This window comes from Mya arenaria, chromosome 16 (assembly GCF_026914265.1).
Source record: "Mya arenaria isolate MELC-2E11 chromosome 16, ASM2691426v1".
NCBI classification, from domain to species: Eukaryota; Metazoa; Mollusca; class Bivalvia; order Myida; family Myidae; genus Mya; species Mya arenaria.
In genome coordinates, this window is record NC_069137.1 from 39,441,907 (window position 1) to 39,456,569 (window position 14,663).

Below are 14,663 nucleotides of genomic sequence, written 5' to 3' on the forward strand. Positions count from 1 at the left end.
GATCGTATACATTACTTTCCTTTAACTGGAACATAATTCTACCATTTCTTTTTAATCACGGCATATTCAGGCTGCTGATCTTTTGTAGCTGTATTCTTTATATATTTTTGTGCTACGGAAGTATCATAACCACTGTCACCGTCTGTATTTGGCATTCCATAAACTTCACCTATGCCAGAGCTCTTCGAATCTTGCGTTTTCAACGGTTATAGGTGTCACTGTTATCATCATAACCTTTATCTCGTCTGCCATCGATAACGTTACTCGATAGATCGTATTCATTTTCAGTATGTCTGTCGTCCTTGGTCTGCCTTCCATTAAGATGAACATGATCGTACTCATCAGTTTGATGTAAAGTTACTTTGTTGTAAGTGTTATTGAGCTTAGTCAATCCAGGCATAGCGGATGGTTTTTCGCTATTGATTGTGTCGTAGTTGTTATCAGTATTTTTCTGCAACGTTTTCGTCGAATCATGATGGTCAGCATCGGATATATCTGGTTCTGCATAATGATCGGTCTCGTCTTTGTTTGTTATTTCAAATGTTTTCTCAAGCACAAAGTAAGAATGATTTGAGGCTGTTAAGTCCTGCATTGTGTTTGTAGTAGATTCACATATCGATGTTGATACGAATGATACTTCTGTCGCAGTGTCTGCAGTATTACTGTTTTTGTCATCATTATGTTTGCATAACTTTGGTAGAAGTCCCCTGCGAAGTCAAACATACGGCGCATTTATCTAAGGGGTTAACATATTAGTCAGGAACATTAATATATACGATTTTATTGACCTTTGCATTAAATCTGACGACTTCAACTATTATGACAAAAGTTTACGACAACAGCGCCGCCACGTGCAACGAAATGAAGTATATTTACAAAAATATCTCGTTTTTAAGCAAACGAGCAAAATTCATTTCTCTATATCATAGTCATTCGACATATACACTTTGAACTATGAAATCAAGTTCAACATTCAATAGCATTGCGTCATTGTTTAGATTTTTTTCATTCCACAACAACCGTGCCATAACTAATAAAAACTGAACGTTTCTTCGACTTTTTAGTGCATAATTTATAAAATTACAATATATGTGGAAATTGTATACTTTATTTAGCTTATAAGCAACACGGTAAGAACATGTCACTTGAACTTTTATTTGTCTTGTATAGAAATTTTAACCTTCTAACATTAGTTGTTGTTTTTTAAATACCGTTTTAAGTTCTCGAGTATTAATGCATTTGGATATTTATTTTTTTAAAAAACAAATACAAATCAACTGACCTCTTTCTCAGGAACAGCAGCACAATAATCATGGCAACGAAAAGCAATGCAACAGAAATGGACAGACCAGCGGCGAGACCTACTGTTGATCCTGTAAAGTAAAGAATTAGGGTGTTTATATTGGTACACGTATTTACAACAAATCGTTCACACTCAATTTTTAATGTTTATAAAAGAAATGCATGCAACATGACTTTTTTGCTTATTGCTTATTTGTGTTACTTTTTTGTTCTAATTAAGTCAAAAACTTGCTCAATACATAGTAATATCTATTCGGAATGTAAAATAGTATTATTCGATTTGATGCATAGTTTCAAATAATTCCCTCCAGCTTTCTTGCTGCCTGGATTGATGATTTCTCGTTTCAAATGGTTTGTTTAAGAATGATATGTTGTTTTAAAATAATATGAGTTCAAAATAATGTGGTTGAACATTTTATATATATCTTGGTCTTTGCCTTCCAGTACAGGATACGATACTGTCATTGTAGTTAAATTCAATGTTGGAGGTATAACCGATGTTTTGACACTACCGATTGTTGTCAATAAAATAGTGGACGTTACACGGGATGTTGGACTTGGAGTGGTATATCAGGGTAAAAAACTATATTCACTACTACGTACGAAATATATTTTCTGATATGTGTTGTATAAATAAAATATGACATTTATGCCATTAACCACACCCGGATAACATCTGTATTGCAAATATTGCTTGTCAATGTTATTTCCGATGTTATACTTTGCTTCGACTACATCAACTTTTTCAAATACTTTACAAAAAAGCTCATACATTGTAGCAAAAATACAACAACTGAAAATACGACGCTTTGATGCTTAATAAGCCAATGCAACCCACATCGGTATTAACATGATAATTAAATGTTCGGATTATGCACCAGTCAATTTAAACCACTGCCCCCCCCCCCACCACGTCCGGGGGCATACCGGGAAAAGCCGGGAAAATGGGCCGTGTTATTACCTTCCATGTGTGCTCGCAGTGCCTGGTGTGGATATGTCTTCGAGCCCAAAATAGCGGTGAATGGGCCTTACCTAGGGTCCCTGGGATGCGGGGCTTTTAGCGGGGATTTTACCAGCAGTTCGTCCCCGCACGGCGTGGATTTTACCCGGGCTTGACTGGACCGAAAATCAAAGTCCCCTCTATTCCCTGGACCTGGGGGATTGCGTGGTTACAATTGACTGGTGCATGACTTCTTTTCGATACGCAAAAAAACCCATTTAAATTGAAAATAAAACATATTTAAACGAGAAACGTGCGTTTTGTTTATTGAACATATCATTTTTTAAAATACTCTGGGATATTAACGTACAACCGTACTCTAGTTTAATATGGATTTGAATCATAGTCAGTCGGTGTCGTTATCGTAGGTGTTTCCGATGTGCGATCTGACTATTATCCAAACAAAACATAAACTTGATATATACGTACATGAAAGGTATATGTATATTATGTATGGCGAGATCAGATACATTATATGCAGTGGAACCAAACAACATATAGTAAATGCAAGTTTCTAATTTAACCTTTGTACTTTTGATTGGCGTTGTGTTTGGTTCCGAATACGTTGGCTGTGTCTCTAGCGTCGTTATTGAGTTTGATTTTAGCAAACAAAATACAAACTGTATTAAGTTTGACTCACATGCTGAGTACAAGCATGGCCTGAATCGTTATGCCTCTTATCCATATGTTAAATATGTATCTTACATTGTTCCATTACTACAAAATAATTTTATAATTATAATAAGGTTGCATGCAGAACCTTCTTTCCTGTTACATATTACGATTATTTCACGCATTTAATATAGCATGATTTTTTGTGTTCTGTATTTGACGTTTACCCTGTGTCATTAAACGGGATTTATGTTTAAACTTTTGGCTACTGAGCTTGTTTCTATAGTTTTTTCACATAAGTATTTATCTATCTCTCTTGGTCAGAGAATGTTTAACTACTTTTAAACACCTTTGATCTATGTCTTGTTTTCTAAATTGGTAATGTCCTAGCAAATCATACAGTTATTCCTCATTTTGTTTTTATGTTACGTATTTATTTGATTAAAGGAGATCTGTTTGCATTTTAATCTTAAGAGCGAAATGTCACATTTATTTTCCTTTAATTTTGAATCTAACTTTTTAAGCCGTTAGGTACCTCATGTGTTGAAACAGGAAATGACGTCATAAACATATAACAAAGGACAACGCCTCATTATATGTCCAATTACGCTACAATATTGATTTCATGCTCTGATTCGTACAGGATAATATTTAAGTATGCGTTATTGTGATGATTGGAATGAAATCGATCGTGTAGATATTTGGTTTAAAAATATCCGGTACTAAAAATTCTGACATGCATGTTTTGCTTTAGAAATGACATTGATTCCTATTAATCTGCTAAGTCTTATTATACTATTTTTCGAAATCACGCATATGATTTAAAAAAAATCTGACACACACCTATTATACACATTTGTATTCAACCTTTCAAGTGTGTATGTCAGTAAGCTAGACAAGTCTTGCCTGCTTACATATTGAGCTTGTTTCTGTAATTTTCACATACGTATTGTTGAACCACATAAAAATGGACTACACTCGGTCAGGCTTCCGGGATTGGTCCTGTAGTTTCTAGTGTTTGTTGCTATTCAACAGTTTTGTTAAATGAAAAAGGTTGTGTATTGACAATGTATTTGATAGTGTTTCTGGTATGTACCAGTATTGAACGTTCAAAGACAACGTCTACCAATGATCAATCCTCGACAAAGTGTCAAATAAATTAAATATGTATTATTTAAAATAGTGACCTTAAAGGGACTCGTTTATGTTTTGGCACCATTTTTACTGGCAATGCATCTGAAAACACTTAATGTATTTTTAAATTAACTGTTTAACTTCCAGATACCGAAAGTGCATACCTTAAAATACACTTAAAGTATAAAAGATGTTCTTTTTTATTGGGACCAAACCCACGGCTGTACAGTCAAGGAAACAATAGAAAACTGACAAGAACACCACAAAGCTACAATAACTCATACTGAAAAGTATAGATAACTTTACCTTTTGTTGAAAAGCATTAATAACGCTATCCAAAATCGTTGGCGTCAAAGACAACATTTGAGCATATCAACATTTATTTCAAGCCGTCAGTATCTTAGTTTTATCACTCCAAATGATTAGCCTCACTTTATTTCGTCATTTAAAGACGTGCATTTTATAAAAGATATTAGCGAGCCCCTTTAAGTGCATATTTTTGTATTGCCAACCGAATGTTGAAATATCAAGTGTCTGGTCTATCAAAATTCGAGCATACTTTTACACAATCAATAAACTTTCAATGACAACATATAGTGTCGAACGTACGAAAATATTATGTAAAATGTTGTTTAATAGGATAATAATTTGTTTTTAATACACATTTTACTGTCATTTCACATGAGCGTATCCTTAAGGTATCTTAATAATGGAATGGATGCAATTCAACGGAATGGGACACCTTGGCGTCAAGTAGTTATATTAAACAAAATAAATACATATATTACCACATGCTGACCCAATATTTGAAATGGCAATGAACTGGTTTTGTATTTAACCAACAGTCACTGTCCGTAAATAGGCGCTGACGGTATTGTCGACGTTGGTTGAGTCTATGCTCAAATGTCTACTTAGAACTCTAGAATTCATATCTTACCGTATTTTAATGAGCTCTAAAAAGCAATTGGTCCGAAGAATAAAGGTGAACTATGGTATTGACATGATATGTAAATTGTGTGACTATATTGAATCAAATCCCGAGAATAAATCAAGCTGTTTGCTTTAACAAAAATTTGAAGAATTGGCTCCCTTCTGTGTTAACAGTTGTAGTCAACTGTTCAAGGACACAATTCACATAAATACCTGTTTTTACGCATACGAAACGACAGGATTATGAATTTGTACTGAACAATATAAACAAGACATGAACTTGATATGGTATATCCGATGAAATCTATATGGTTGGTATCTTTGTAAACATTGTTTACAGTGACAGTACATATCTACGAGATAATATTTATACATATTTGTTTTTGCTTGTAAATTTAGCCTTATATATGTATAAATATGTATTGCATTTACGACAGTATATTTATTGCAACATTTAATTATACTCTCTGCAATTTCGAAGTTAGCAAAACATTTATTTTTATAGCATAACAATTGGAACTGGTAGGAAAAGAACAGTTAAAGGCAAAAAGTATGGCCGACACAACACAAGATAACAACGCTTCAAGAAAACAGATTTTATACAACTGTCAAACTATCGGCATTTGTAAATAGTGGGATAAAGTACGTTAAACGGTCGGTGAAAATATAGAACACACTGGGAATTTAAACTCGTTTACGAAAGCTTAGCCCCAACAACCCAATGTTTCGTATTTGCAGATGTTATTCATGCTTAACTTACCTTTACCTCCTGCACACAAACTTTTTTTCGATTCAACTTTATTAGAAAATCTGACTTTGAAGGTCTGGTTTATCTGCTCTACATATGCATACGTCACAGGTGGATTGATGCTATAATCTGTAAGGTAATTATCATGAATTGCAACCCGAAAGATGATTTAAACTATCATGAAATTTCTCAATTTTGAACAAATACCTCTTATAAAAATATTTAAATGTACCAGATATTATGTCTCCATTCTTTTAATGCAATGTTAGAAATATTATTAAGACCAACATAAACCGAACAAGAACTGTTTGAATTGATTTTTGTCCAACTTGAATTTAATTTTCAATAGTCCTAAAATTATGCACTAAAATAGGGGAGGTAAAGCTTAGCGTAATGTGATGTTCTATGTTTCTTGTTTGTAATTTTGTGTTCTATGTCTTTGGCGTTTGCCCATTGCCACTAAACCGGGTTTTTGTTTAAACCTTTTGCTACTGAGCATGTTTCTGTAGCTTTGTGCATAAATATTAAAACAATATTTAGCAACAAAAAGCATATTCATATAAACAGCATGTCGATATACGATAAAGATAACATTGGTAGTTAGTTAAATGTTCATACCTGCTTTGTAGTTCGAAGATATAATTGATTCTTTTTTAATTATGCCTGTCCAGTAGTCATTTGTGTTCTGAATTGTGAACTTCGCATTTTTAATACTTCGTATCGTCACTGGGAATCGTTCTCTAACAAAGCAGTGGTCAACAGCCAAAGCCCATCTTTGATTACTATCATGATATCGTTGCGCCATTTGGTTTTGATCTATAACATAAAAGTGCATCTGAATAAGAATTATGTACATGTAAGACTTATAAATGTTTGATTTGGACTTCTCTGTCAAATTGTAGAAAGGTAACAGTAATATCGCACATATGGACGGTTACAAAATTTGACGATCGAATGACTGAACTCTTAGCGCGTCTCCTCCCCCGTGCTTCTGAAACATACAGGCTTTAAAAGTTTTGTCGGGGATTAGATGTGTTCGCCGTAGAAACATTTGAATAATAATTAACTTAACATTTTAGACAGTATTTTTATATTATTGTAAGAAATAAATACACAAACTCACACCCGCTACCTAGTCCCGGAAAATTGCATTAACTGCATGAAACGACATGTATACGACCTCCATAAGGCTCTTTTATATAACATATATTCCATTACAATGCTATACATTCTTAATACGGCTAAATTTTGTTAGCAAAATACGTTATTGTAAATAAAGTGTTCTTGGTGTAATTTTTGTTAATCTTGAATGCTGCTTTAGTTGTTGAGCGATAAGATTTAGTGAACTATTCAATCTTTAAGGCAAAAAACACAGTAGCGAATTTCTTCAGCTCATGTTGACAGTGTTTGTGGGCGAAAACAAGACATGCAAACACACACAAAAGAAGCCCAACAGCGCTATAAAATTAGTTTTGTTGGCTTTTAGCCGTAGAGTTGACACATTGTTGTGGGGTCAAATTGCGAGTTTCTCGTGCACCGAAAATCGAAAAAAATAAAATGTGCTACTTTCGTATCCGCATTGAGTATTCAAAAATACAGATTTATAAATCTAATCAGATTAGGTACCAATATCTAAAAAGCTTTTCCGAGAGCCTGTAATATATATCTATCAATTTTGCATTGTTTAAAAAGTAAAACTAGCTACCTGAAAAGTTTGTGCCGCTGCATAATAGCGTTGGAGTGGAGAATAAATTGCATGACTTCCAATAAAAATCATGTCCCTGTCCGCCATATGCATAATAAAACACTAGACAGTTTGCTTCATTGTCCTGTGAATGGTTGTTAGGAGGAACTGAAGATAACAGTTGATGTATCAGGCACATTTTGTACGCCAATGTATTTCTCACTTTGTCAGTGTGTGTATACCACGTTATAAATTGCGTCATAAATGCTACGTCGGCGAGCAACATATTGCTTCGAATGAAAACTTTAAAAAAGTAAACTTCACTATTTCATCACCATTTTAAATGAAACATAGCACACTTGACGCCATTTATGAAGCCCCACCGTCGTTATTTTACAAGAGTTTGAGTTTAGTTGCATAAACACTTCGACAAAACTTTGCCCAAAACGGCCGTAAAGGATGCCAAAACGGAGCAATGACAAAATCTTGTTTTGGACACAGGTTTGTCGAAGGGTTTGATGAAACTAATAACCTTATCAAACTCCGTTAATAAAACGATGACAGGGCTCCTTAAGCGACAAATACTTCCCTTTAATTTCATCTAAAATGGTGTAGTAAAATCAGAGTTAATTCTGTTTAACTCTTCATTTTAAGCAAAATGTTGCCTTCCGATGTAGCATATATGACGTAATTTATCACTTGGTATACACACATTTTTTTGTGGAAGACAGTGAAATCAAGATCAGATAACTGTTTGCGTAAATTTCAAACGTATACTCAAATCTTCCTTAGATAAACGGTTGTACACGATCATGTGCATTCAATGTGAAACGAAATATCATGTTATATGTCACTGATAAATCTTTAAAATCTTCTGGGTATCCCTTGAATCGGCAAAACGATACACTTTGTCGTTCGGACATTAGCATTTCCCAAACATATTCTGCAATGTTGACATACGCATTGGAAACATTTATAAAAAAGAGAAGTTTCTTTGTAACTTTCACTTTAGCCTAAGAATAATTAACAAACGTTACTAGTACCATTTTCCACCGTATAAATTGAGAACATTGTTGTGTCGGTAGTGTCACCACAAGGATATTGATCCGCTTCTTCGCATTTTCTTCTACATGTTCCCGAAAAAACCTGGCTATTACTGGCACACTTACATCTTAATCCCTGAAATAGTTCCTTATAAATTTCCAAAAAAATACCAACATGGTAATCTAAATATTTATCTTTATAAGAAAACTTTTTAAAAGTATTTAAGGTATATTTTTGTTATCTTAAATGTTGTAGGTCTCTCGTGTAGTTTCTTTTAGCATTACATTATTACACAGTGTATCCACTAATCGTTTGTCTTAGTTGGTTCTATGGATGTTTTGGATGGTTGGGCAATACTTTTCATAGACAATAAGCAACAGATTGTGAAAAAAGTCGGTCAGAGTTCTTACCGACACCTAGTGTTTGGATTACATTAAATCAGTTACTACTTTATTTGTTATCAATTTGAAAGTGGAAAAAAAAATAATAAGAGATTTCTTAACGAAATGAAGAAAAAAAATATATTAAAAGAGAAACACGGGGCATATATTTGATTGTTTTACTAATGGGCTGAATCCTGTAGTTTCATTGTCTTATCGAAGATCCGAAATTTAAGAGTTATTCGGGTTCCATTCAACGTCAGCTTAATTGTAAGATGTTCGACTAAATTAAAATTGAATTCACTTGTATTTAGCTAACAAAAGTATCTCGCTATTTACCGCCATTTATCAACATACTGAACATGTATTTTTACCATATCAGGCAACAAAACATTGTGGAAATGTTTTCAAATACTATTGTAATTATTGAGATAGTCTGACCTTAAATTGCCATACCATCGACATATGAAAGTGAAACTCATCTTCTAAATATAAAATAGTTTTTTTAAACAGATGGATATAATTGAAACAATTATTCATTTCAAGAAAGAAAGCTTCTACAAAAAATGAAATTCTAGTCCTGCACCGTTTTGAAAGCGTTGTTATGTTTGTTTTCTAACAGTCTTGTTTGAATTGTTTGGTGCTTGTTTGGCTTGTTCACTGGGCCTTGTTGCGTTAGGCTGCAGCAATTATCACTGTATGTTATATTGTCTTTGCATTCTGGTGCAAGACTCTAAATTACACTCTGTGTGTAGCCATGCAAATATCAGATTGTGCTATATGTATGCAGTTTATCAATACATGAACTGAAAGTAACAAACAATCCGAATGGTAGATGAGTAGTTTTGTTTAGTCAAAACATTTTTACAAGTGTTAAACAATATGCAAGTGAAGGTTTTTATGAAGTGAAATAAATTCCTCGACATATGTTGTCACTTTTTTTAAAGACTTTCATTCATTAAAACAATAGTCGTGTACTATGAAAATACTATATTTGTATAAATGTTTGCATGTTTAATTTTCACTATTAAGCATAGTGTTTTACGTATCATACTTCAAATTCACTATGCCGCGTCATTTATGGCAATGGCTAGAGGCCTCGTACACAATGGGAATATGTTAGTTAATGTTAGGTAATGCATTTGTTGAAAGGATAAATGTTTACGAAGTGAATATTGTATGAGTATAACTGTGTTACATCTTAATTATTGGATACATCCTATCCGATATATATCTATTTAGAACGTTGTGCTATGCTAAGTTGTCAGTGTATTACTCACCTCTGTTGAATTTCTGATTCCGAACGTTTGGCAACCTGTTGTACGTCTACATTCCCCAAGAGTTGAAACAGAATATTCGACTCCAACATTCACTTGGTTACATCCTTCAAAACAAAAATGTTTGCTTTATGAAATGTTAGATAAAGAAACATCACAAACACCCGTGGAAAACAGTACATTTCATGAAAGCTTTAAATATAGAGCTTCCTTGTCCTAATTTTAGTAAAACGAGAATAAAACCGGCCGGGTTTCATATACTGAAATCAAAATAATTAAAATATTTTGATACACCAACAAACTTGTTATTGGTAAATAAAAAGTACATCGCCATTCGGGACGCACGACAATACGGCTCTTATTAACACATCGGACATTTCGGTCCCTTAATACTTCGGCCCTACTCCTTAGACAGTTTGGACCTACTTTATTAAGACTTTTCAGTACTATACTTTAAAGATAATTGCTGTTGATTTTGCAGCACCTGGTATATATTTAAAATCATTGTGGTTGAATTATCTTAAATGTTAATTTCAATTATGGAATTAATTATTATTATTTGTTTTTATTGCGAAATGTTTAAGAAAAATAATTTGAAAATACTTCAACGCAAAATATATAACCCACAGCACTTCAATTTTATTGTTCTACTTAATACATACTTATTTATACATTTAAATTTATTTACTTACCAACATAAGCATAACTTATCCATGCCTTGGTAAATCCGATCCATATACCATTGTCTGGAACTTTAATATTGTTAAGAAATTCTAAACCATTTTCAATAACGCAAGAACCATCACCACTGCAAATTATATCTGGTTTCGCCAAATTACATGTAGACTCGTCCCATTTCGTTTCATTGTGTGAAACGAAAACTCCCAGACCTGAAAATTAAAAAAACAAATGCTGAAATTGTATAGAATTGAGATATTTGTTATTTATTTTAGAACATTTATTAAAAAATAACGTGTCATAACACACTATTGCCCTATCGATCAACATATATAAGAAAACAGTATATCATATAAGATAAATTTCAACCATAGCTTAACATGATCTGTGAGAGATATAACCAAACATTGTGCATACAATGAAAACTACTGGGACAAGCCAGTGTACAAAAAGTAAACCCTTTTAAAGGGCACAAGGCAAGGATCCCATATGACAACGAAACGAAACCACAAACAGACCATACACTCATCAAACTAGTTAAATAATTGGATTACCGCCTTGGAACGGTCAGTGAAACACGAGTGCACATGCACCCGAGTCTACTTGGGGCTTCAACTAGTTAACATGGCCATAACCTCACACTTGTCTCGACAGATATCAATTAATACTGAAATAAAGCAATATCAGCCTCATCAGAGCACGGAACAACTTCAAATTAATCTTTACATTCAGAATTATAAGGGTGGTTGCGAACGTTTACATGTAGGCTCGGTAATACTCGCATATATTACATTTATCGTGCTATCACAAATGCCGTTCTAAACCTGTACACTGTACACTGTACACATGCCTGGATAATGCAGTATATCACATTCCTAGTGTTATTGCATCATCTGTAGTTATAAACCTGTACACTTTACACGTGCCTCGATGATGCAGTACATAATACCCTTACAAGGTGTGTTTTTGGTATCCTCTCAATGATGTTTTGTTGTGTTGTTGTGAACTAATAACTTGACACATTATACATGGTTTATTGTATAGTATATGTGCACTCTGTAGTTTGTGGAGCGATGTACTGTTGTTCCATGTTTCTTGTTTGGGTTTTTTTTGTATTGTATGTCTTTAGCGTTAACCCTGTGTCATTAAACGGTGTTTATGTTTAAACTCTGGCTACTGACCTTGTTTGTGTAGTTTTTCAAATTAATATCGTTAATTCTTGCATATATTACACTTCTCGTGCTATCATGTCATTCTTGGCATGTACAGTGTACATAGCTTAATATTGTAGTTCATTAAAGTAGCCCACAATTACACGAACCTGTATAAGTAATGTTTTTCGTATCCTATCAATTAACTGCCTTCCGAACTATTGCTGTATATTGTAAGCCTTACATATAAAACTTACTTGAAGATAAGAATCAAACTCGTCCTCCCAATCTATGACCACAACCTGTCTAGATTATTTGTACTATAAATTTAAAACATAGGTATTTTCACCTCAACTTCCGTTCCTTTAATGAACTGCCTTTCGGCACATGCAATAATTTTCCGATGTTTATCTTGTTATTGTTTGCAATATGTCATTTTAGAAAGTGATATTACCTTATTTTTTAAATGTATTGTTGTCATTAGTGATTCAATTTTACGTATAAACGTGGTTTGAAGTGCTTGATCTTTTCCAGCGTGATTGTGACGTTATTTGATATACTGTTTCCGGTTAGGGTAGGTTCATGATGATGATGATGATGATGATGATGATGATGATGATGATGATGATAATGATGATGGTGATAATGATGATTATGATGATTTTGATTCGAAATTAATGAATTTATTCTCCTAAAACAAATAAGCTACATGACAGTTCGTACGCACTCAAACTTATTGAAATTATATGTCACTCGCATATGTATAATTTGAACAACTATGGTGGTGGAGGCAGAAATAAATCCTTCCTTAATCTTTGTAAAATCGACATAGCCTTTTGTGTATATTTTAATACATGGTTTGTTCAATGCTGTTCTTTTGTTAGTTAAAAAACATTTGCAACAAAACACTTCCTAAATACTATTTATTGCAGCATGTGTAATATTGTCATTTAAAATATACTTCCCATTGTGAACACCAAAAGTAGATTAACCACGAGTGGTTATTTAATTGAGAAAATAAAAAAAATGTTTGGCCACCCGTGAAATATGACATTTAGTGCTCACTCGGTAGATATATTTCGATCGTTTACTGAAACAAACAATAATTATCTATATATTTTTATCGTTGTATATTATATATAGCCGCGAGTTTTTTTTAGTGCCGGCATACATCTGATTAACTTCCTTTTTTACGAATATTTTTTTTCCAATTATTCAAGCTTATTTGGAAGCCTATGCTTAACATGTATGTCTATATAAACGTACGGATAATCCAGTTAAACGGTTGTTATAATGAAATCGGACAGTACCTTTCACAGTTACTCCGAAACAATATAGAATGGTTACAATCACACAATTAATTTGATTCATTTTGTGTTTCAATCATTCTTCGTTTCAACTATAAATGCATTCAGGATGTTGAAAACCTGTTATAGCGACTTTAGATAATATCAAATATCCCTGGCCTATTTAAACTTCCGTATGCCTTACCTGATCTCTAAATATACGTCCTTATGTTATCTTCGGTAACAATTTTAATGCTAGCCTTTGTGTATGCTTGTATGCATATATACAATGGTATGAACATGAAACTTTGACCCTCATTGAAGGGAATGTTTCAGATTTGAATATTTTGTCAAACGTACATGAAACTAAATGGAGTTTGAATTACTAAACCACTGATAAATGAGAAGAAATACTCCTCCATTAATGCAACAAAATGCATATTTAAATATTTTTACGCTATTTATTTCCTGCAATGACATTCAAATTACTGTTCATTGTACAATCAGAGAAGGAAAAATAACATCCTCGTTAAAGGCAAAACATATCAATACAGATATTATGAGTTTGATAAGTTAAAATAATACAATTAGTTTGTCAGAATTTTAATTAAAATTATTGTTAAAATCATGCGTTTATACGTTCTTGCTATCAACTGTTTTCAAAAGTTGACATTGTTTTGTTTTCTTATAATTTCGAAATATTTATTCCATTCTCAAGTTCAGATGCTATAAAATTACTGTTTATAAAAAGTTTTGAAAGCGAGGAAACCATTTTTTAACTCTTTTTTAATTTAGCGTTACATAATACATTCTGTTTATTTACGTATTTTGGTCGAAACTTTGCTATGTAATTACCAGTCTCGTAATTATATATTGACCGTATGACGTAGTTTATTGTTTTGCAGTGATGTCTTAATTAGATAGAACAACACAAAATAACCCAATAGCCAAAAGAGCGGTAAATGTATTTGTATTTTATTTTGGTATAGCCGGAAACCGATTTCACTCGAGATTTAAATGAGTTTACACCTCACACCTGTTCAAACAAGTATCAACAATTACACAAATACAATAATACGCCTCATCAACTTGAAACGATAAAGAATGAGCAAGACTATTAAAAGAATCGGGTACGTAATTACTCATCGATCGGATACTGATGCTAAGCTTCGGCAAATAATTGTTACTGCATGCATTCCTCCTGGTGACAAATTCACACTGGCGAGATGAGCCACTACAATTCAAACTTAATCTACTAATGATATCAGAAATGACTTCCCATTTTGTCTCATAAAATAAGTTGCTATTCCTTATCTGATCAATTTGCTGGTACACTCTGATTTGAAATAAACTATACAGACGAGTTCATATCTAATGGTGCTCGCATAATGGACGTATACAGTGCGTATGTTGTATAGCCATGGATAACTTTATATG

At 33.1% G+C, this 14,663-nt stretch overlaps 1 protein-coding gene across 1 annotated transcript; it reads right to left on the reverse strand.

Annotated features, from left to right (window-relative positions):
* Window positions 1-199: 199 nt before the first annotated feature.
* On the reverse strand, window positions 200-13,385 carry LOC128221627 (uncharacterized). The gene is made up of 9 exons (XM_052930232.1): window positions 13,251-13,385; window positions 10,804-11,001; window positions 10,115-10,218; window positions 8,454-8,589; window positions 7,432-7,578; window positions 6,345-6,542; window positions 5,739-5,855; window positions 1,283-1,373; window positions 200-707 (listed from the first exon to the last, which is right to left on the reverse strand). The coding sequence occupies exons 1-9, from the start codon at window positions 13,309-13,311 to the stop codon at window positions 200-202; spliced, it is 1,560 nt and encodes a 519-aa protein (XP_052786192.1). The 5' UTR covers window positions 13,312-13,385.
* Window positions 13,386-14,663: the final 1,278 nt, after the last annotated feature.